The sequence below is a fragment of the Chiloscyllium plagiosum genome, chromosome 44 (genome assembly GCF_004010195.1).
Source record: "Chiloscyllium plagiosum isolate BGI_BamShark_2017 chromosome 44, ASM401019v2, whole genome shotgun sequence".
Taxonomy (NCBI): domain Eukaryota; kingdom Metazoa; phylum Chordata; class Chondrichthyes; order Orectolobiformes; family Hemiscylliidae; genus Chiloscyllium; species Chiloscyllium plagiosum.
This window is the reverse complement of record NC_057753.1, coordinates 3,697,185-3,717,770: the sequence shown is the minus strand read 5'-3', so window position 1 is coordinate 3,717,770 and position 20,586 is coordinate 3,697,185. Positions and strand designations below refer to the sequence as shown.

The 20,586-nt window shown below is 42.6% G+C and overlaps 1 protein-coding gene across 1 annotated transcript; it reads right to left on the bottom strand.

The window, feature by feature from the left end:
- Positions 1-2,012: 2,012 nt before the first annotated feature.
- Positions 2,013-5,877, bottom strand: LOC122543627 (probable G-protein coupled receptor 139). Its single transcript, XM_043682450.1, has 2 exons — positions 5,745-5,877; positions 2,013-2,899 (listed from the first exon to the last, which is right to left on the bottom strand). The coding sequence occupies exons 1-2, from the start codon at positions 5,875-5,877 to the stop codon at positions 2,013-2,015; spliced, it is 1,020 nt and encodes a 339-aa protein (XP_043538385.1).
- Positions 5,878-20,586: the final 14,709 nt, after the last annotated feature.

The following is a 20,586-nucleotide window of genomic DNA, read 5'->3' as shown; positions in this document are numbered from 1 at the left end:
TTGCTCCCTTTCTCTCTCTCTCAGTCTGTCTCTCACTCTCATTGTCTGGATGTCTCCCTCTCTCGCCCACTCTCTCTGTCTCGCACCCTTCCTCTCACTGTCTCTATCTATTCCTCTCCCCCACTCTCCCTTCTTCTTTTCCTTTATTTCTCCCTTTATCTCTGTCTATCTCTCTTCCTTTATCTCTCAACCTCTCCCTCTCTCTCCGTTCCTCGCTCTCTCTGTTTCTCGTGCTGTCTTTCGTTATCTCTCTGTTTCTCTCCGTCGCTGTGTATCCCAACCTGGAAACACCAGATGCTTGGCGGGGCAATTGAAGCTCAGCCTCCAGCCATCAGGAACCACGGAGTACCGGGATAATATAGCTCTGGGCAATCGGGAACAGTGACTCTCCGAATCAGGAGAAGAGAATAACAGTCTCAGAATAGGCTCTTCCTGGTTTCATACTCGTTCCCACGATATGGAATCAGGGCAATCCCACCAGCGAAGAACAGGGTGACTACCTCGGTCTGGAGGGTGTCCAACCGTTCGCCAACACTACAGGGCTGCAGGAAGTCGCCTAAGAAACGGACCACAGGTGAATAGGCCAGACACTTGGAATTGTGGACAACAGCCATTTCAGAATGTTGTCAAGGAATACAGCGTACCTCGATCAGTTCCAGACATGGGTGGAGAAATAGCAGATGGTGTTTAAAACGGGCAAGTGTGAGCATGCATTCTTTGAGGAGGTGACGAGACAAGTTAACAAAGGTCGAGCCATGGATGTCGTGTAGATGGATTTCAGTAAGGCATTTGATAAAGTTCTCCACGGTAAGCTCATTCAGAAAGTTAGGAGGTATGGGATACAGGGGCGTTTTGGCTGTCTGGTTACAGAATTGGCTGGTCAAAAGAAGATAACGAGAGGTAGTGGATGGAAAATATTCTGCCTGGAGGTTGGTGACGAGTGGTGTCCCACAGGCCCTCTGTTCTTGGGCCTCTGCTCTTTGTAGTTTTCATGAATGAAGAGCTGGAAGGGTGGGGTAGAGTATGGTTGCCAATAACGCAAAAGTCGGTGGTATTGTAGATAGTGTCGAGGTCTGTTGCAGACTACAACTACACATTGACAGGATGTAGAACTGGGCTGAGAAATGGCAGATGGAGTTCAACCTGACTGAATGCGAAGTGATTCATTTTGGACGGTCGTACTTCAATGCTGAGTACAGGGTTCAAAACAGGATTCTTGGCAGCGTGGAGGAACAGCAGCATCTTGGGATCCACACACGTAGATTAGTCAAAGTTGGCATCCAAGTTGATAGAGTTGTTAAGAAGGCGTATGGTGTTTTGGCTTTCGTTAGCAGGGGGATTTGCGTTTAAGGTTTTGCTGCAGCTCTATAAAACCGAGGTTTGACTCCACTTGGAATATTGTGTCGAGTTGTGGTCACCTCATCATAATAAGGATGTAGATGCTTTAGGGAGGGTGCACAGGAGATTTACCAGGATGCTGCCTGGACTGGAGTGCATGTCTTCTGAAGAGAGGCTGAGTGAGTTCCGGCTTTTCACACTGGAGAGAAGAAGGAAGTGAGTGACTTGATGGTGGTGTCCAAGGTAATGAGATCTATCGGTAGAGTAGTCAGAGACATTTTCCAAGGGCAGAAATGGCTGTTACGAGGGGTCATCATTTTAAGATGATTGGAGGAAGGTTTCGGGAAGATGCCAGAGGCAGATTCTTTATGCAGAGAGCAGAATGCACTGCCAGCGCCGGCAGTAGAGTCAAATACATTTAAGCGACTGCTGGACCAGCACATGGACGGCACTAAATTGAGGGGTGTGAAGGTTAGGCTGATCATACAGTAAGATAAATGCTTGGCACAACATCCTGGGCTGAAGGGCCTGTACTCTGCTGCACTGTTCTATGTTCTCCATAGCGATAGAGATCGTAGTTCTCTCCTGCAACCCCGTCAGCCAATTGGGAATGTGAAATCGATTGGAAAGTTGGCTCGTGTCTCTCAGCGTTGTCTGGTTTCTTTTTCTGAGAATTATTGAGTGAGTCGAATAATGGGAGTGCAGGGATATTTCAATACAGTCTTCAGATGCTCTCTGAACTTCGTCTGGGTCACGGAATAAATCAGAGTGTTCGTGCAGCAACTGAGGAGCTGCAACATGAAGCCTAATTCCTGGACGAAATCATGTAACCAGATAGACAGATAGCCTAAAGACGACATTCGGCTCCAAACCGAATACATCATTATCACTGACCACAGCAGGACGAAATTTGCTGAGATGACAAAGAGTAAAATGATGGATTTCCTTCGACTCTCCATCTCTGGGTCGCTGGTGCTCTGGCGAATGAGCCTCCCGCGGGCTTTGCTGGTCACAAGAATCTGTCGGACAGTGAAAATATTCAGCAGCAGAATCAGGACGAACGGGAGAGCCGGGGTGAGAATGTGATGGAGAAACTCGATTGTGACCCAGACCCGAGATTTCCGAACGTCTTCGCTTACACGACAAAACCAGGGCCTGTTCAACAACCAATACCGATCTGTTAACATAAAGTACCAGAAAGTGTTCTTTAAACAGCTCAGTACTGTCACTGTTCCTAGAAACACAGCGACTGTTTTCGCGTTGCAATATTTGCTTTTCAGCTTCTGGCAACAGATGGCCAAAAATCGATCAAAGGTGAAGGTGACTGTGAACCAGACACAACAGTCAGTGACTGCATAAAGCAGAACGGCATGAATATTACAGATGGGGATAGACTCAAGGAAGATAAAATGGACGAAATAAACGATTGGCAGTTGTCTCAATATCAAGTCGATGATAATGACCAGTAGATCTGTTGCTGCCATGGCCACCAGGTAATAGGTGACACATGTGGAGAGCCCACACTTGTTGCGAGATAGGATCACTATTGTTATTATGTTAACTGTAAGGAAGGAAAAGCAATAAAAGTACACATCAGGCAACACAAAACCTGAACGCAACACTCCAGGTGTGTTCTCACCAACACCTAACATGATTGTAAAAGCACTTCTTCACTTTTATAATCCAGTCCTTTTGTAATAAATGTCAGAACACCATGTGTCTTTTTCTTTTTGTTTTATGCTGCACCTGCATGCCCACTTTCTGTGATTCATACACAAGCGCATCCAGATCCCTTTGCACTGACGCGCTTTGAATTTGATTCCCATTTAAATAATAATTTGCCCTTCTTCGTTTTCCAGTCAAACTGGACAATCTCGTACCTATTCACATTAAACAGCATCTGCCACATTGTGCCCCATTCTCTTAGACTATCAATATCCACCTGCAAACTCTTTATCTCATCCTTACTATCTGACATTTGCAACCTATTTCAATATCATCCATAAATGTTGCTCTGTTGCATCTGTCCCTGTTTGCTGATCAAGTACATCGATTGTTAACAATAGCAGCGCAGTAACTGATCCAATAGGTGCTCCACCTGTTACGTTTCGCCTTTCAATGAAGAACCAAACTATAAAGGCCCTCTGTTTTCTGTCCGTCAGATAATCCCTCTCCAAACCAAGAGGACGCCAGACTTCATGGTTGATCACTTTGATCACTCAGAAAAAAAAATCCCCACATAAGAAGTCAGATTTGAGGTCCTTATTATGAGACATTGGCACGATTGTTTCATCTTGAGTCATTTAACTGTCGTCCTTGCCTTCCACATTACGACGAACTGATTTCGCACTTTTCCAATCCCCATTCCTGTTCTAGCATCACCGTGGCCTAACAGCTCAGAAAAAAGGCCCTTCGGCCCATTGAGTGTTCACGGGTCAAAAACATTCACCTAACTATTCGAGTCGCATTACTCAGCCCTTTGCCCATGGCATAGTCTGTCTTGACATCGCAATGACTACTTCGATTTGTTGAGATTTCTGCGTTGTACAGGCAGATTCTAGATTCTCACCATCCTCATTTTTCTTTCTCGTCCTCAGAACCTACTGCCCCTCACCTTATGACCCTTCATCATTGATACCTTCATGAAAGAGAAAAGTTTCTTCCTGTCTATCCTATCTATGCCCATCGTCATTTGATACATCTCATCAATGTGCCTGTCAATCCCCTCCACTCTGACGGAAACAACCCCGGTCTATCAAATCTCTTCTCATCATTGAAATTCTCAAAACTGGGCAAAATCCCTCTGCGCCCTCTCCAGTGCTATAATATTTCTCTTATAGTGTGGATCTCAGAACTGCCTCTGAACTTTGAGTTGCAAACTTTGGATTTAAGCAGGGAACTAGTGAAATAAATAAAAACAAAGGGATGAATACAAGGGGAATGGACAGGGAATTGGAGTCCATTTGAAAGATGGGAGGTCATTTGACACGAAGACTGAGAAAATTGATATTCTGCTGAAACCAGATCAGGTAAATAGTCGATAGATAGTGAGGGTAGGCGTGAAGACTGAAGTGAGTGGGCATACTCTTGCGAGGGAAGCATTGGGGGAGGTGGAGGTGCTTGGTATTTGAACGCAAAACAAAATGAAATGCTTTTTTAGAAGCTGTAGACAGAGGAACAGCATATTGGGATCAGAAACAGGCTCAGATATATGTCATAGAATCAGCGAGGCCTACAGCACAGGAAAAATACTTTCAGCCTATGCTCTCACTGTCCAAGAGAGAAAACACGCCACTATTTCACTCCCACGTTTGCTCATAGCCTTCTCCATCGCACATTGAAATATTTGCTCAATGTTATGGGTGTTTCAGACTTGACCACTCTCTCGAGGCAGAGAGGTGTGATTGTGCACTTCATTCATCATTAACAAAGTCTCAACTTCAGATATGTATCAAAAACTAATTCCACCACCTACCGTAGTGGATTTGAACCCAGCTACCCGGGACCTTAATTGGGAAAATTTCCTGAATAAGAACAAATGAAATTACCACTCAGTCATCGTTTGAACTCAAGTAAACTTGCGCCTGAGACAGAACCTTTCAAACAGGAAGGGGAATCAAGGGGAAAAGGCAGAAAAGTGGGAGTCGAGGAGAATCGGGTCAGTCACTGAGTGGGCTGAACGTCCTTTCCCTTTGGTGATGTCAATCTGCTTCTACGTCTCACACTGTCATGGTGCAGTAGACGTTGGGGCTTGGGATTAGTACTGGGAAAGGGATGTCACACTTCAGAAAATCTAAATAAAAACGCTGCTGGAGTTAAACAGGCTGCCTTAGAATTGACAGATGGAAGAAAATATAATCATAGAGTCATACACCAATGAAGCAGACCCTTCGGCTCGATTCGTCCATGCTGATTAGATTTCTACTCAAGCTGAACTAGTGTGTTTTGCCTGCGTTTAGCCCTTATCCCTCTAAACATTTCTCATCAATGTCTTTTAAATGTTGCAGTCTTTCCAACCTTTACCCCTTCATCTGGCAGTTCCATACATGCCCCACCATCGGCACGAAAGGTTACCCCTTAGGTGACTTTTAAGGCTATTCCCGCTTAGTTTAAGCCAATGCTTTCTAGTTTTGGATTGCTCCACCTTGGGGTGGGAAAACCTTGACTATTCACCATATCTATGCCTCTTGTGATTTTATAAATTGTTATAATGTCACCCCTGAATCTCCCACACTCCAGACAAACAAGGTGCAGTGTGTGCTGTCCCTCTTTTCAACTGAAAACTGGTAACATCCTTGTAAATCTTTTCTCCTCGCCCTTTCCAGTCTCATAACATCTTTCCAGTAGCAGAACGAGCAGGGTTGAGCGCGGTTTTCTGAAAACAAAATGTCTCAGAAAATACTTACCAGGAACGCCAAGAATGGCTAGAATTGGATAGTAGACGCCCTGAATAATCCAAAGCACGTCCTGAATCCGCGCTGGAACAGATATCCAGCCTTGGGAAAGCCAGTAAAGTCCTTCATAGAAGCTTCGATCCATTGTCGTAATTACTCCAGTTGGTTGCTTTCAGAATCCAATCTCTCCCTCTCTCTGGAAAAACCAGTCCTCATTTAAATCAGGGAACTGGCATTCTGGCTGGCAGCAACCGGTAACACGCTGTACAGCCTCCCTCATTAATAAAGGAGGAGAACGCCCTCCAAGGACACAGTGAGAATTCGTAGAAACTGATGTTAATGAGAGATGCTGAGCAAGCAGGTTCCATTAACCTCTTGCAGTCCAGCAGCTTTGTATTACATGATAAAACAGAGCATCTATCCAGGACCAATTTCACTTGTGTGGGTTACTGAGGGTGTGGATGGGGAAATGGGCGGGTGCGGGGAGGGGTGACTATTGCCTTTAAACAGTTTTCTGATAACGGAGTTGGTTCAGAAAAATAGAGGGTTGTAAATGTCCCATCCTGTTTATTAAGCAACAACGATTTGTTTTATATTTAATTCATTCACTGGCCCCAGCATTTACAGCCCGTCCCGAGTTGACCCCTTTAGAAGGTGGTGGTCTGTCATTTGAGTGAATCTCAAACGTCAAGTTGCAGGTGACACATGGGACCCCACTGAGTCTCTCTCCATCTGAGCCTCTCTCCATCTTGGCTTGGAAACATACCACTGTTCCTTCAGCGTCACTGAACCAAAGTCTTGGAACTCCCCACTTAAGGGACATTTTTAACCTAACTACAGCACATCGATTGCAGCAACTCAAGAATGTGGTTAAGCAGCACCTTCACGCACACAGAAACAGACATACACATAGACACAGACATAGAGTCATAGAGGTGGAAAACGAGGAAACAGACCTTTCGTTCCAACTCGCCTATGCCAGACAGGTATCCCAAATCAATCTAGTCCCATTTGCCATCACTCGGCCTATATCCCACCAAACCCTTCCTATTCATAAACCCTTGCAGATGCTTTTCAAATGTTGCCATTGTACCAGCCTCACCACTTCCTCTGGCAGCCCATTCCACACATGCACCACCCTCTACATGAAAACGTCGCCCCTTAGGTCTCTTTTATATCTTTCCCCTCTCACCCTAAACCTATGCCCTCTAGTTCTGGACTCCCCCGCCCCAGAGACAACGACCTTGTCTATTTATCCTATCCATGCCCCTCATGATTTTATACATCTCTATAGGGTCACCCCTCAGCCTCCGATGCTCCAGGGCAAACCACCCTAGCCTATTCAACCTCTCCTTATAGTTCAAGTCCTCCTACCCTGGCAACATGCATGTAAGTGTTTTCTCTTCCCTTTCAAATTTCACAATAACTGTCCGATAGAAAGGAGGCCAGAAATGAATGCAATATTCCAAAAATTGCCTAACCGAAATCTTCAACAGCCAAAACATGACCGCCAAACCCCTGTATTCAATACTCTGACCAATGAAAGAAAGCATATCAAATGCCTTTTTCACTATCTTATCTACCTGTGACTCTACTTTCAAGGAGATATGAACATGCACTCCAAGGTCTCTTTGTTCAGCAATATTGCCTCAGACCTTGGGTCCCATTTCCATAGATTCCTCAAAGTTGCCACACAAGTTGGTAGGGTTGCTAAGAAGGCATATGGTGTTTTGGCTTTCATTAATGGGTAATTGTGTTTAAAAGCCGTGAGGTTTTGCTGCAGCGGTCTAGAGCCCTGGTTAGACGACAATGTAAGTATTGTGTTGAGTTCTGATCACCTCATTTTAGGAATAATATGGAAGCTTTAGAGAGGGTGCAGAGGAAATTTACCAGGATACTGTCTGAACTGGAGGGCTTGTCTTATCAACAGAGTTTGGGAGCCAGGGGTTTTCTCATTGGAGTGAAGAAGGATAAGAGGTGAATTGATTGAGGAGTCGAAGAAAATGAGAGGCATAGATAGAGGGGATAGTCCGATGCCTTTTTCCCAGGGTGGAAATGGCTATCACTTGAGGACATACTTTTCATGGAATCATAGAATGCCTGCTGTGTGAAAACAGGCCATTAGTCCCACAAGCCCAGACCAATCCTCTGAAGAATATCACAACCAGAACGCTCCCTCTACATTATTAAACTACATTTCTCATAACTAATGCATGTAACCTACACAGCACTGAACTCAGTGGGTAATTTAACGCGGCCAAATGGAGCACCTGAAGGAAATCCAAGCAGACACAGGCAGAATGTGCAAACTCCACGCAGACAGTCGCCCGAGGCTGGAAGGAAACTTGTGTCCCTCGCTCTGTGTGGCAGCAGTGCAGCCACTGAGTTCTAACACAGAATATTAAAAAAAATAAAAATAAAAAGAGTGATCAGAGAAAGGTTTTGGGAAGTTGACAGAGGTAAGTTCTTTATACAGAGAGTAGTGGGTTCGTGGAATGCACTACCAGCAGTGGTTGTAAAATCAGATACATTAGAGATATTTAAGGGTCTCTTGCATAGGCGCATTAATGATAGTAAAATGAAGAGTATGTACGTTAGTTGGTCTTAGAGTAGAATAAAAGGACGGCACAACATCAAGGGCTGAAGGGCCTGTAATGAGCTGTACTGTTCTATCCTCTTTTTGCAGAAATGTTTCTGTTCCCTTTAAACACTGGTGAGGACGCATAGGACAAGAATAGCTAATGTTTGTTCTTTCTTTAAGAAAAGGAGCCAAGATAATTCAGGAAATTATAGATCACTCTGCCATACATCCGTACGACGGTAGTTATTGTATAAGATGATTAATGGGGAGGATTGAGTTTCATGCGAAGAGGATAATACTCTGAAAATGGCCAGAGCCTAAGGAGCATTGATGGACTAAGGGTCTATGATGTAGGTCCCTGAAAATGAATAAGATGAGAAAGAAGGCAGATGGCAGGATAACCTTCTTAGGTGTGGATACTGATAATTAAAGTATTTAGACATATTGCAAATGTATAAGACTTGCATCAGGCCACATTTGGAGTACTGTGCATTTTTCTCCTCGCTAGATGAGCGGAAGATGATGCAGGCTTTGAAGAGAATGCAGAAGAGGTTTAGCAGAGTATTGTCCGGATTGCAATGTATGGCTGTAAGGAAATGTTGGCCAAACAGAAGCATAAACAGACAGAGAAAAGAAGGATTTTAGACCATATGAAGGCAGATGGGATCAATTTAGAACACTATCCTGGTCGATACAAGCAAGTCTGACTGTAAAGCCAATTCCATGCTATACATTTCAATGTAATTATCATAACGTTTGTTGTGCACTAGGACAGACGACTCCAAACATTCTTAAGCAGGCAGTCCAGACAATAACGTTGCAATTTGTTTGATAAGTGTGCAGTAAAAATTACCCGGATTAAGTTAGCAAGGTTGACTACCAGGTTTGAAAGACAAAAACAAAATCTATTCACAATATTACACAATGAAACACGACGAACAGAATAAAGAACCCTGAAAAAACTCAATCTATCCAAACTAGACTTCAATATGAGATGCTGCTTCCTGGTAAGGTAAATTTGGGCATGACATATAACTTAATGGTAATGTCCTGGAGAGTGTGTCGAGCAAAGAGACCTTTCTCTGGAGGTTCACAGTTCACTGGAAGTGGAGTCGCTGGTTGGTAGCGCAGTGAAGAAGGCGATTGGTACGCTTGATCAGTGCATTGACTATTGGGGTTGAGGCGTCATGTTGTGGCTGTACAGGATATTGGTTTGGACACTTTTGTAACACTGCTTTCACTTCTGGTGTTCCTGCTGTAGGAAAGATGTTGTGAAACTTGAATGGGTTCAGGAAATATAAAGAAGGAGGTTGCCAGAACTGAAACATTTGAGCAACAGGGAGAGAGTGAACAGGCTTCAAAGTGTCAGAGGCTGAGGGGTGACCTAATAGTGGTTTATTAAATCATGAGGCGCATGAATGGGGTGCATAGTGAAGGTCTGTCTGCTGGTGTAGAAAGAGTCAAATCGAGAGGCCATAGGTTTAAGGTGTGAGGGTTAAGATTAAAAAGGGATCTAAGAGGGAATACTTTCACACAGAGGGTGGTGCGTGTCTGGAATGAAGTGGCAGAGGAGGTAGTGGAGGCTGGCAAAATTGCAATGTTTAAAAGGCATCTAGACTGGAACATGAATGGAAAGAATTCAGAGGGAAAAGAGCTGGATGCTGTCAAATGTGACGAGATTAATTTAGAATATCTGGTCTGCATGGATGAGTTGGACCAAACAGCCTGTTTCAATGCTGCATATATCTATGACTAGATAACTCCAAGTTACGCTTTTTCAATCTGTTGAGATTTTTAGATTCGGGGCCGAAAGTATTATTATGTGCAGCATTGGAGAGTCTGAATGTATGGCGTGAATTTCGTTGATAATGTACGAGAAGATATATTCTGTGTAAAACAGATGACGTGAGAACACAAGCATGGGAAACAGCAACACTCGTACTTTTGAGGCATAGCATGTTGGTTTTGGGTGGTGCATGGGCTGGTGAACAGACAAAGAAGGAACCTATATATGATCGGTGAAAATCAAGGAACTGGCTGCTTGGTGATTGCAAAAGGTGATCGTGTTAAGCAGCCCTGGAAAAATGAGATTTAACAAACTTCAAGAAAGAATGCTTGCTTGAATTGAAATTTGCACATAATTGTAGATGGCTGACTGCGGAGGAAACCATTAAAATATTCATTTCTAACTGTAGCAGAGTTTATTGCAACACCATACGTGCAGAAGTCAGGATAGTTCTATAACAGCATTAGGTGTTCCTGCCGATTGGATAAGCAGTCTCAGAACTGAGAGATAATGGAATTGGTAGCTTTGCGCTGGTGTCAGACCCTGCAGCCAGTTTGGAAATCCGTTCCATTGTTCGGAATATACGTGTAAGCAACTGTTGCGCTGATGGAAGCTTTACTTTTCCCAGACAAAAGCAAAAATTACGCTTGTTATTAGCTGAGGAAAATAGCTTAAGAGGAAAGAGGTTGTGCAGAAACATCAGGGGATGGTTACGATTGCACTGAAGAGAGTGAAGAGGAGATATAACAGAGTTTTTCCTGAGATGGAGAAATTTAGTTATGCAGACAATTTGACAAGAAAAGACCAAGATTATTTTCTGTTGAATAGAGGACACTGATAATGGGCAGGATCTAAATATATAAAATTGCAATGTGAACAGATATGGCAGACAATAAGGAAGTTATCTCCGAAATGAAGATATCAGTTGCCATTTGGCATTAAATGTAACGTAATCGACAGAAGAATTAGAGTGACAAGAGGCTACTCCTTTTCATCTAGACAGTTGTGGACATCTGCAGCTCATTTGCAACAAGTGTGGTAGAGACAGAAACCGTCATAAAATGCATTAAATGTGTCCCTTGTGATACCATGGATTACAGATGTGCTGGGAAATGAGATTAGAGCATTTGGTTGCTTCTTCTGGCAAAGGCTGGGTGAGCTCCATGCCCTTTTTTATGTTCTGAAGACTCTTCAAATTGATTTTAGTCCTTTCTATCTGAGTGAAGATAGACATTAATCTGCAATGGCTTGCCCACTGTCGGGAATTATATCTATGCAAGTACCCAAAGAGCTATACCAGTCACTCCAATATTCATGTTGCCTTTGAATTACTTTGTACTCAGATACACGTTTGTTCACATTCCATGTATCTCTACGTCACGTCTACCTCTCTTCAACACATCACCCGTTCGCAACTGTGATATTGCTAGCCTGGCTTCGATTGTTGATAATGTAGTCTGTGTGGTTTGAAAGTGGTTTGAAAACAATTAGGTTGTGGAGATTAGCTGGATATGGCATTCACTCCCTCCTATGGTTCGTCCTTGGTCGATATCACGACTGCTTCATCTTGGTTGCATGGTCCCTCTCCCTGAAAGCTGTGGAAAGCTGAAGCATACTGATCACATTCCCGAGTGTTCGGTTTACCACAATGTGATTTTATTGCGAACATTATGACTAATGCCATCGATTTACACATCTTAATATTGGTGGACTACGGCCATAATTCAACATTGCTGACACCCTCATCTTTATTAAGTTCTGATCCGTCTTATGAAGCCTTAGCTTCCTTCCTTATACTCTCTTCATGTCCTGTCGATCAACAGTTGGCAAATATTGAGCTGCATCAATTCTGGACTTCTGACCATACTGAATTTAATTGGCTCAATCCAGTCGATAACAGTTGGCTTTCCGAAGACTACAACATTCTGAAATCAAATTTTAAAACTTATTTTTCTCTCAACGTCGTCTTGTTCGCATGATTTTTCAAAGCAAACACTTAATCACGTTTATAGCTGACTCAATAAGAATCTCATTAATCACTTCTCTGTGAACATTATCGTGGCGTCGCTCCTGTATATGTTTTGCAATGTCTTATGCAACTACAGTTAATGGCTAAAAATATGTGGTTGAATGAAGGATGAAACAGGATTTATTTGGGACAAAGATGTAGTTCTCAGTGCTTTAAAATGGAGCAAACATTGAATGAAGTAATCATTGAATCACTGACAGTCAGAAACCGTGTGACAGGATACACAAAGGAAAACTCCAAATGATTGCGCAATAATTCACAAAGTATTCAAAACAGAAAGGGAAACTGAAGCAGGCAGCACCGGATGCAATAAGACATTCTGAAACATATCTCCACTCTACATTCTCGCTTCAAGGATACATTCAATCGATTAGTATTGAAAGAAGTCATATTTCATAACTTTTCACACGGGAACATTAAGAAATGTTTTTTTTTTCCTGTGCCTATACACTATGTTGGATTGAGTGATGAAGGGAATGTGTAATGAATGTAGAATGATATGTATTACTCTCGAACAGAACTCTTGCAGTTAAGGCTGGCAGATGGTGTAAACCTTTATGCTGGTCGAATGTAGATTTATTACAAAATGGCTTGGGGCTCAATTGTGATGATTCCATAGATTCCATAGACACCGAAGTGATTTGAAAACAATTGAGTTGTGGAAATTCACTGGATATGACATTCCCTCCCCCACACGGAACGAATTCAGGATCAGTTTGGTTGAAAGATGTGAAGTGCACCAGAAATGAATTATCTCTCTGCGAATGCCCTCCAGCACCATTGGGTCACCAAGACGATTGTTCCCAGCAAAAGGATGTGAGAATTAAATGTTCTTGTTTTCCCAGTACATTGTAGGTGATGCGTCATGTTGATGTTTGTACACTGAACAGAGAAAAAAGAACATTTACAGCCCAGGAACAGGCCCTTCGGCCCTCCAAAACTAAGTCAACCCAAATCCACTGTTTAAACCTATCGCCCAATTCTTAACCATCTGTATCACTCTGCTCCCCAGATGCATCTTAAATAATCTACCGTGCCTGTATTTACTACCTCTATTGGCAACGCGCTCTGGGCACATACAACCCTCCGTGTAAAGTATTTGCCGTGTGTATCCCCCTTGAACATTTCACCTCTCTTTATTGAATCCTTCACCTGGGAAAAAAAGCTTATATCTGTCTACCCTGTCAATACATGATTTTGTAGACCTCAGTCAGGTTTCTCCTCAATCTCCTTTTTTCGAATGAAAACAAGCCTAACCTATTCAATCTCTCTTCATAGCTAGCAGCTTCCATACCTGGCAACATCCTCGTAAAACCTTTTTGCACCCTCTCCAAAGCGCCCACGTCCTTTTGGTAATGTGGCGAGCAGAACTGTACACAGTATTCTAAATGTCTGTACGATTTGAACATGACCTGCCAGCTCTTATACTCAATACCCCGTCCGATGAAGAAAAGCATACCAAATGCCTTCTTAACCACTCTATCCAACTATGCAGCAACTATCAGGGTATAATGGACCTGAACTTCCAGATCTCTCCACTCATCAACATTCCCAAGGCCCTTCCGTTTACTGTATAATTCACTCCAGAATTAGACTTTCAAAAATGCATCACCTCACATTAGCCTGGATTGAACTCCATCTGCCACTTCTCCACCCAACTCTCCAGTCTATCTGTATTCGACTGAATTCTTTGACAGTCCCCTACGCTTTCTGCTACTCCACCAATCTTCGGGTCATTTGCAAACTTGCTGCTCATACCAACAGTGCCCTCTTCCAGATCATTCTTCCAGATATCATAAACAGCAGTGGCTCCAGCACTAATCCCTGTGGAATACCACTTATCACCTTTCTCCTTTTCGAGAAACTCCCTTCAACTACTACTCTCTGACTCCTTTTGCTCAACCAGTTCTTTATCCACCTTGCTCAAACATCGTGCACACCGCGTGACTTCACTCGTTTCATTAGTTTACCAGGGGGAACATTATCAAACGCCTTACTAAAGTCCATGTATATGACATCTACAGCTCTTCCTTCATCTCTTAACTTGGTCACTTCCTCAAAGAATTCTATGAAGTTGGTAAGGCACGATCTCCCCCGCACCAAACCATTTTGCCTATCACTGATAATCCCATTCTTTTCCAAATATAAAGATACGTGGGAAGAATATAGAGCAGCGACAGGAATTGACCTAAACAGTCCTTGATGTTCACGTGCTGCATGGAGCATGAGAAGCAATTCTTTCCTCTATTCCAAAATGCTTTTCTCTGGAGTTATTCCTCTATCAGGTGCATAACAAGTTTGGCATTAAAGGTGACATTGGTAGTCCATTGTCAGTAATCGAGCTGATGTAAATATTTGCCTACATGTCAAAAAGGACTTATTTCAACTTATGTATCCAACCACTATAAATATGATTCCTGCCTGTGTCCCTCAAGCTTTTCACGATCGAAGAAGGAAAGAGTGCTTGATTTCTATACACTTCCTACCAGACTTCACCACCTTAGACACCAAAACTGCCCATGTATTTCCTTGTATTTGTACTTTTCACGATTTTCCTGAGCAGGTACAACATTCTGTAATTTGCTTTCAACTGCAACATATGAAATTGTCTTGAGTAACAAAATTCAATTTGTTTCTAGAATGGGCCATGACGTCAGCACCGGACCCAAAGGATCACCCCTTCCAGTGCTCTGCAAATCTGACAATCTACTTTCACCACATACGTTCTGTGTGCTGTCAGTTTCTTCTTCTCAACAGTTGCACATGCTCAATCTTGTCACATGATTACACTGGAACCTTTCTGAAATTCCTTGTAATCTCCATGCACAATGCATCTTCTGGCTTACTTCTATGTACTAGTTCTGTCATTTCTTTCAATTGTTTATTCTGGCATGAAATGTATGATGAACAAAAAAACAAAAACTAAAAACTACAGATGCTGGAAATGTGAAACGCAAAGAGAAATGTCTCGGGAAAATCTTTAAGTCTGGCAGAATCTGTTGAGACAAAACAGAGTCAAAGTTTTGGATTCACATTGACTCTGCTCTCTATTCACCGATTCTGCCAGACCTGTTGAGTTTGTCCAGTCATTCCTGCTTTTATATCATGTGTGATGTTCGGTTCGATACCGTATGTTGGACATCAGGCGTCAAACATAGGTATGCACCGAAAACATAAGCAATTTATCAATCTGGATGTCTGTTATTGTATGAACAGGGTACAAGGCGAAGCGGTTGGTGAATGGAAATCATTGCTGTCAGAAGAGAGTGGAAATGTTCTACAATGGGACCTGAGGGACAGTGGGATCAGATGGCCTGGAGTCACACAATGAGAAAATGAGCAATTGCGCTGTGGTGCTGACAAATATATTGATTATGACACTCATTCGGAGCAGGAACAGGCCATGTTTGGCTCGATGAGATGGAGTGTTTGTCATACGGGTCTGTCCTGTGGCAATTTCAGACAGAACCGTGGGGCCAGCAGTACAAAGATGCAAGTATTGTATGCTCAAGTAGCAAGATAGACCTCAATATTCGGTTATTATTTCAAATATTTACATCCAATAAAGTAAGCATCTTTCTCTTCTTAGCAGTGATTGATGTGAGAAAGGAGCTGCCCCTCAGTTCAAATTCCTGCCATCAACAATCCCGTCCTAATCATGAATATGTCAACTCTCGAAATGAAATTTCTGCTTTGTACTGCGTTCAATAACAATCGGCTCTGTGCCGCAGATTCACGACACTGCGTTTGCCTGGATGGAGAAAGCAGCTACTGATCTAAGAAGCTGGAGATCATGTGCGATGAAAGCCGGGGGACATTGTGTGGTAATTCCTAGTACAAAACAGATGCCAATGTTGTCTGCATTCAGCTGAGATGTGGATCGACTCTACTCGCTCAAGGAGTGTCTACTCGCTGTCTCCCTGGGTAAAGACCTGATCTGACAAAATGATGAGATGTTGAAGGGAAGGGAATCCTTTCTGTCCGACTGTCTCTCCTTAGCTCCAGCTCAAAGGGACTGCAATCACAAGGAAACTGCCAGTGTGATCTATTCTGTTATGCTGACTGGTCCCAACCAGTAATCAAAAACGTCGCAAATTAATGTCAGCAATTGTCTTCCGAAATTAACTTTCGCGTTCATGAGTGCTTGTGCAATCTATCCCTCTAGAACAGAGCTGCTGCCAACTTTTCCTGTACGTCCACTTGAATGTATTCATGATTGAGTCAATTGTTAATATTTGAGTTAATGTTCGGTCCCTGACTAATGACATTGATGGTTTTGGCATTTTCATTGTTTGAAGTTAATGCCGGTGTTTCCATATTGATGGATTTGCTACAATTATACAAGACAGCTCATAACTAAGCTAAATCTCTGTAATCCCTTCTTCAATGACAGGAACGTGAATCTATTTCGGTACCTGTTATGGCCTGCCTGCGAGTCCTGTTCGTCAGTGATTTGATTCCAATACAGGGAGCGATGCAGAGAAAATTACGAATGAAAGTTAAGCCTTATCTCTACTGACTGAGCTAACACTGAATCACTATTTTTCTTCCTGGATGGCAATGATTGTGTGGACGTCTCTGGATATTTGTTTTCTACAAGGGCTTTAGCCATTGAAATGCTAAGTTTAAATTAACACTGAGGTAAAAAACGTCAAGCCAGTAAATGGAAGTTAAAACAAGAGTACAACGACACGAAGTATTCATCAAATTCCTCAATATCTTTGGAGTGAAAAAGAATTAACTTTTAATGTGGAGTTGTCCCAAATGATTATCATTGAGAAATAAATTCAAAGACTGTACATGCTTACCTTTCAATCAGCCTGTAAATTACACTCCAGAACAAGTTACTGATCGCGTCGATGTTTCTTTAAGTTTCCTAGTTCTTAGAAGATAGCACTGTACAGCATTGTAAAAGCCCTTCGCCATCGATATTGAGCCGACATTTTGTCCAAACTAAGATCAAACTAGCCTGTAGACTCTTCATTTTAATATCATCAATGAGCCTATCCAAGAGTAGCTTAAATGTCCCAAATGTATCTGACTCTACTATATTGATGGCAGCCACCACTGTCTGTGTAAAGAAGCTACCTCTGACAATTTCCAGAAACCTTCCTCCAATCACCTTAAAATTATGCCCCCTCGTAATAGCCATTTACGCCCTAGGAACAAAGATTCTGGCTATCCACTCTTTTTCTACATCTCAGTATTTTGGACACATCTGTCAAGTCACCACTCATTCATTTTCACTCCAATGTGAAACGCCATAGCTTCCTCAAACATTTTCATAAGAAATGCCCTCAGTCCAGGTGGCATTCTAGTTAATCTCCTCTGCATCCTCTCTAACGCTTCCACACTATTCCTATAATGAGACGACCAGTACTGAACACAATATTCTCAGCGTGGTCTTACCAGGGCTTTATAGAGTTGCAGCATAACTTCGCAGCTCTTAAACTGAATACCCTTGCAAAATGAAAGACAACACATCATATGCTTTCTCAACAAGCCTATCAAATTGGGTGGCAACTTTGAGGTTCTTAGATTCCAAGATCTATTGTTTTCCCACATCACCAAGAATCCTGTCCTTAACCCTGTAATCTGCATTCAAATTTGACCTTCAAAATTAATCACTTCACACTTTTCCAGGTTGAACTCCATCTGGCACTTCTCCGCTCAGTTCTGCATCCTGTAAATGCCCCTTTGCAACCTACAACAGCCATAATCAACTCTACCAGTCTTCGTGTCATTGGCAAACTTAGCAATGCACCTTTCCATTTCCTCATTCCAAGTCAGTTATAAAAAACACAAACAGTAGAGGTCTCAGAACAGAAACCCTGTGGAGCACCACTGGTCACCGAGCTCCAAGCTGAATTATTTCTACCTACCAACACACTCTGTCTTCAATGGCCGGCCAATTCTGTATCGAGACAGCCAAAGTTCCCTGTGACCCATGCCTCCTTACTATCGCTTCGACCCGACCATGGGGAACCTTATCAAACGTCATTTTAAACCCTATGTACGCCAAATCCACTGCTCTATCTTCATCAACGTGCTTTGTCACATCATCAAAGGCATGCTGCCTAATTGTAATCAAACAAGGCTTTTCCAAATAATGATAAATCCTGTCTCTCAGAATCTTCTTCAATACTTTGCCTACCACCAATATCAGACTGACTGGTCTGTAATGCCTAGGGTTATTCATACTCCCTTTCTTGAATAAGGGAATAACATTTGCCATCCCCCAAATGGTACGACTCCTGTGGACAGTGAGGATGCAAAGACGTAGCAATCTCTTCCCTCCCTTCCTGAAATAAAATTGGGTACATCCCCTCTGTTCCAGGAGACTTATCTGTCCACATGTGTTTCAAAATTTCCAACCAATCCTACTTCTTAACATCAACCAGTACGAGACTATCAACGTGTTTCACGCTGTCCTGACGAATTGGAACGTCTCTCTCACTATTGAATACTGAAGCAACATATTCATTAAGGGCCTCCCCTACTTCCTCTGACTCCAGGCACAAATTCCAACCACGGTCCCTTATCAGCCCAACCCTTACTCTGGCCATCCTCTTGTTTCTCACATAAGTGTCGAACGCCTTGCGGTTTTCATTAAACATACTTGTCAAGGCTTTGTCATACCTACTTCCCACTCTCCTAAGTCTACAATTTTCTTTCCTGGCTAGCTTGTAACCCTATAGAGCACTGTCTGATCCTTGCTTCCTCAACCTTGATAAACTTCCTTCTTCCTCTTGACTACAGGTTCCACACCTCTTGTCATCCAAGGTTCCTTCACCCCTACTATCCCTTCCTTACCTCAATAGGACAAACCTGTCAAAGCACTCGCAGCTAGCACTCCCAAAACAACCTTCACGTTTCTGTCGTGAATTTCCCTGAGAATATCTGCTTCCAATATATGCTTCACACTTCTAGCCTAATAGCATTGGAATTCACCCACCTCAATTAAATGCTTTTCTAAACCGTGTGCTCCTTCCCTTTCTATGACTATTGTGAATGTCAGGGAGCTGGAACCATTATCAATGAAATGCTCTCCGACCGAGATATTTGACACCTAACCATGTTCAATGCCAAACACCAAATCCCATATGGCCTCCCCTCTAGACAAACTATCAACGCATTGTGTCAGCAGGTTTTCCTGGACACATCTGACAAAAACTGCTCCATCCAAACTTTACGAACTAAGGAAGTTCCAATGAATGTTAGAGAAGTCGAGGTCACCCATGACAACAACCCTTTTACTTCTGTACCTTTCCAAAATCTATCTCCCAATCTTCTTCTCTGTGTCTGTTTTACTATTGGGGATCGATAGAAAACTCATAATAAAGTTACTGCCCCTTTCCTCTTTCTGACTGTCACCCATAATGACTCATTGGACAAACCCTCCTCAACAACCTCCATTTCTTCAGCTGTTGTACTATTCCTGATTAGCAATGCCACCCACCCAACTCTTTTAGCTCCTGCACTATTCCTTTTGAAACATCAAAACCCGGACCACCTAACAACCCTTCTTGCCCTTGCGATATCGAAGTCTCCGTCACGGTCACAACATCGTAGCTCCAAGTACTGATCCACGTTCTAAGTTCTTGTCTTTTATTCCTGCCACTTCTTGCGTTAAACCAGACATACCTCAACCATCATAATAACTGCAACTTTGCCCTGTCTATCTTTCTTCACAACATTGTTATCGTGCAATTTTTCAACCGGACGGTATCTTGAACATTGATTTGTAACCTCCTCACGGTCATCAAGTTTATTTTTTTTCTTTGTCGATAAATTATTACCGTTTTCATTTGTTCATTGCATTAAACAGTTTCAATTCCTGCAGTCAACATTTACGCTCACGCTGTAGCTGAGAATTTTATTGAATAAACTTTTGTATCTGAAACATTTGAACAGAACTGCCCATATACGTTCCAAAAAACAACATCTCACTCTTATGTTTAACATACTAAGTTTCACACACTTTTGAGATACAGCCATTAATCGTGGTTTGCTCAGTCGTTTTTGCAAACTCTTCCTGCCCTCAGTGATCAGTCAATATTGTGTCAATGTCCTCTTCTACAGGATTGCGTGAACTCATGTTTTATACTAATGTTGCGTCACAAATAAACACAGTGTTGTTGCGGGTGTTCAACTATAAATGCTTACCCATCTATCCTTCCTTCAACAGATATTTCTTGCAGAGGCTTTAGTCTTGCTTCGTACCAAGGAATTTATGCAGGAATTGAAAATATTCACCCTGACAAGAAGACAGTTCAGAAACTTGGAATAGGTATATATTCCCTACTTCATAATGAATCATGACTGAATAAGAATGGCCTGACTTCAAGTTCCAGTTTTCAATGATTAGTGAAGTGAATGAACATGATCATTTGTCAAATTACTGTCCTCATGTGAGAGAAGCTATCACAGAAAATGTGTCTCTTCCTGTGTTTCGTGC